Genomic DNA, 4,080 nt, shown 5'->3' with positions numbered 1-4,080 from the left:
CTTTTTCTGACCCCTTCTCCCCTGGGGAAAGCCAAACCAATCACACCGCCAAATCAGCTTCCTGTTCTAGACACTGATCCAACATCAGCTTTGGCTCATCTGCTCTGCACGATACAAGTGTGTGTGTGTGTGTGTGTGTGTGTGTGTGTGTGTGTGTGCCGATGCGTGCTGTGAGAGAAGCTGGAGACAGGGAAGGAAAGTGAAAAGAGAATACTGCCACACATGTAACGGTGCTGCATGTGTGTTTTGCATGCCATGACTCTGGGTGGCTCTGAGGCAGCCATCTTACTGTAGGGGCTGTTCTTGATCACACCAGACTGTGGGCAACAGTCAGCTCTCCGTCTTTATTTTCTCCTCCAGGCTTCAAGCTCTGGGACCACCGTACCAACTCCGCTCCTCTTGCGGTAGCTGCTGATGATAAATTAGATGCAGATGCCTTGCGAGCAAACACATCTAGCCTGTGTTGAATTAGATGAACCCCGACCATGGCTCCTTTCATGACTCATAAGCGGGCTGACACGGCCGTGCCGTAGTGACTGAGAGATTCATTTGGCAATATTAAGTATACAGTCACACCGAATCTCTTTGCTGTAGTTGTTATTACACCAGTGACGTTATTTTAAGTGGATGCTGTGTTAAGACTGGAGGGGTCTTTACTGTTTACACATCGTCCCATAACCTCTCCTATCTTTCCTTTTGTGCTTCTCTTTCTCTGCCACACCTCCTCCCTCCCTCCATTCCTTCCTCCCCCCTCTCCCATATTTCCTATTTTCCCCATCAGTGTGCTTTTTTTCCATTGCTGTCTCTCCTGTCTCCATATGGAAATGACAGAGTAGACGAGATAGATCTGTATATTAAAGCCTAGCTGACATTAGATTAGCATAATGTGTCGTGGCCTTAGGGCAGTACCTGCCATCTGCATTAGCCTGTAGACACTGACAAAGACAATGTTATACACACAGACAAAGAAACCCCTCATACATAGACACAAACAGAGAGTTCACAGAACTGCATGTTTTAAGTATAATTCATTTTACATGGCAGCATTGTAAAGTAATACGTTGAATACAATGAAGTAGCCCTTTAAGCCCTAACCCTAACCCCTAATCCTATTGATTGTTTAAGTTGTGTTTAGAGGTTGTACATCGGGATTATATATTATTGTAGCCCTGATTTTTATGTTTAATTTGATACCTAACATGTTTGTTTTTTTTTGGGGGGGGGAGGGATTTATACCATGATTTTTTCTTGATTTTCCTGATATAAAAGGGTCCCCCGATTGGGAGACCCTAGGGCTTAACAGGTTAAGTGTTTATTTGTAATTTGCAATATTGATGGTGATTTTCTTTCTCTTCCCACAGTTAAAGGTGAGCCCTCCAGCTACATCTGCACTACCTGTAAGCAGACCTTCACCAGCGCCTGGTTCCTGCTCCAGCATGCCCAGCACACGCACGGCATTCGCATCTACCTGGACCACCACCCGGTCAGCTGCTCCCTCACCCCCCGCCTGGCCCTGCCTCCCCCGCCATGCGCCGAGGCCCTGCCCCGCTCCGCTCTCCCCACTTTCCTTGGCGACACCAACAACCCCTTCCACCTCCTCCGCATGGCCGCGCCCCTGCTCAGGGAACACCCACCTCCCCCGGGGTACATGGAGACCCGGCTGCCCGCCACGCCGCCCTTCATGAGCCCTCCCCCGCCCCCGAGACCCGCCCTCGAGCGGCTGGGCCCAGAGGAGATGGGGCTGCTGTCCCAGCACCCCAGTGCCTTTGAGAGGGTGATGCGGATGACCCCCATGGAGCCTCCTTCCATGGACTTCTCCCGACGCCTGAGAGAACTGGCCGGCAACACGACCAATAACGGGGGCCCCACACCTCCTCTCTCACCCAACCGCGTGCCACCAATGCACCGCTTGCTGAGTCCCACGCTTTTCCAGCCGGGCGCCAAGCCCCCGGCGTTTCTCACCTATCCCCCGCCGCCGCCCACTTCTCAGGGGGGACACGGCTCCTCCAGCCCTCCTGACACCCAGGGGCAGAACCAGACCCCGGGGAAATCCAAATCCTGTGAGTTCTGCGGAAAGATTTTCAAGTTCCAGAGCAACCTCATCGTCCACAGGCGCAGTCACACAGGAGAGAGGCCGTACAAGTGTCATCTATGTGACCACGCCTGTTCCCAGGCCAGCAAGCTCAAGAGGCACATGAAGACACATATGCACAACAAGTCTGGGTCCATGAGCGGCTCCCCAGAGCAGGGAAATAGAGAAGAGGGAGGAGAGGGTGGAGAAAAGAGTAGGGAGGGATGTTCAAGAGGGATGGGGATGGACAACGAGGAGGAGGAGGAAGAAGAGGAGGAAGAAGAAGAGGAAGAAGAGGAAGAAGAGGAAGAACTGAGGAATGGAAGTCGGCCAGATTCAAACTTAAGCGAAGACTCCCAGGAGTTCAGCCAGAACAGGGAGAACAGCCCCAGACAGTGTCCTGGGGAGAAAGCCCTGAGCGGGGATAGAGGAGGTGACAGCGGCGGGGTGGGCATGATGCACCCGTACAGCCACCTGGACAATCACCTGAGGCTGAATCCGAACAAGAGAGGCCTGGAGAGGCAGCCTAATGGAGATGGTGGACAGAGGGGCGAGGAAAGAGAGAATGAGAGGGAGCAGGACCGAGAGCGAGATCAGCAGGTGGAACAAAGGCCTGTCATGAACGGCAGGATCAGCGTATCCGAAGCAGACTCCTTCCTGGGGCTGTTCCAGCGTCGGCCCACCCCCATCACCAGTCCAAACGCCTCCAACAACAAGAGGATCAAGATAGAGAAGGAACAGCTGGAGCTTCCCCCGACCTTACCCCTCATCTCCCCGGAGAACGTCTACTCCCAGCTCCTGGCAGGCTACGCCGCTTCACGCCACTTCATCAGAGAACCCTTCCTGGGATTCACAGATTCCCGCCAGTCGCCGTTCGCCACCTCCTCCGAGCACTCCTCCTCCGAGACGGGCAGCCTTCGCTTCTCCACCCCGCCAGGGGAGTTGATGGAAGGGGGAAGCGCCTCCGGGCGCAGCGGCAGCAGCACTCCTCACCTCCTGCGGGGGCCCGGACCCGGCAGGCCCCCGAGCTCCAAGGATAGGAGGAACGACACCTGCGAGTACTGCGGCAAGGTGTTCAAGAACTGCAGCAACCTGACGGTGCACCGCCGCAGCCACACGGGCGAGCGGCCCTATAAGTGCGACCTGTGCAGCTACGCCTGCGCCCAGAGCTCCAAGCTGACGCGCCACATGAAGACCCACGGGCAATTTGGGAAGGATGTGTACCGCTGCGACATCTGCCACATGCCCTTTAGCGTCTACAGCACGCTGGAGAAACACATGAAGAAGTGGCACGGCGAACATTTGATGGCCAGCGAGGTCAAACTGGAGGAGGCGGACAGAGGTTAGGCCGGCAGCCATTTGTTCTTCAGCCTGCGGCGTACACAAGCAAACAATCAAACACACATATGCAGACACACACACACACACACACACACACACACACACACACACACAACATCCCTATAACCACTTCTTCAGCTAGCTTGGCGGCTTGGCTGGATACTATCTCTCTCTTTCAAAAATTGAGATTGATTGATGTTCATCTTTTTTTTTTCTTGTCACAGAAACTGCCACCTGAGAATATAAACAAAGGGAAACTTTAATGAGAACTTGTCTGGAATGCACAATATGGTGTTTCTTGGCAAACTGTCTGAGGATTTTATCAGTTAGGAATCCATGGAGCCTTTCTACTGTGCAATAATTTCTGTATTTATTGGAGTTTTGTAATGATATTTGGCATGTGCAGGTACATCTTTGTGGGATTTCATATGGAGTTAGTTTTGAAATGTGCAAAAACTTTTTTCTTTCTAAAATGCGATAACTGGGAAGAAGTCACCCTTAATACAAATGTTCTTCGTTTTTTCCTTTAAGGAAGCTTATTATCATGTCTAAGTAAAATTGTGCAAAGCAGTTAAAGTAAAGTCAAAATAATTGTTTTTTTATATGAACTGCAGCAGCGGACTACAATCCTCGCCCCAATACAGGCCTAAAGCACTGAATGTCAGCCT

At 52.1% G+C, this 4,080-nt stretch overlaps 1 protein-coding gene across 1 annotated transcript in view; it reads left to right on the top strand.

The window, feature by feature from the left end:
- Positions 1-3,613, top strand: part of bcl11bb (BCL11 transcription factor B b) — a 25,579-nt gene extending 21,966 nt beyond the window's left edge. Inside the window, exon 3 of the mRNA XM_079215031.1 lies at positions 1,362-3,613. Coding sequence (XP_079071157.1) covers positions 1,362-3,418 — 2,057 coding nt within the window. The 3' untranslated portion in view covers positions 3,419-3,613. The remainder of the gene's footprint in view (positions 1-1,361) is intronic.
- The last annotated feature ends 467 nt before the right edge of the window (positions 3,614-4,080 follow it).

This window comes from Taurulus bubalis, assembly GCF_910589615.1.
Source record: "Taurulus bubalis genome assembly, chromosome: 3".
Taxonomy (NCBI): Eukaryota; Metazoa; Chordata; class Actinopteri; order Perciformes; family Cottidae; genus Taurulus; species Taurulus bubalis.
Note: the sequence above shows the minus strand (reverse complement) of the source record. Positions and strands in the feature narration are given on the sequence as shown.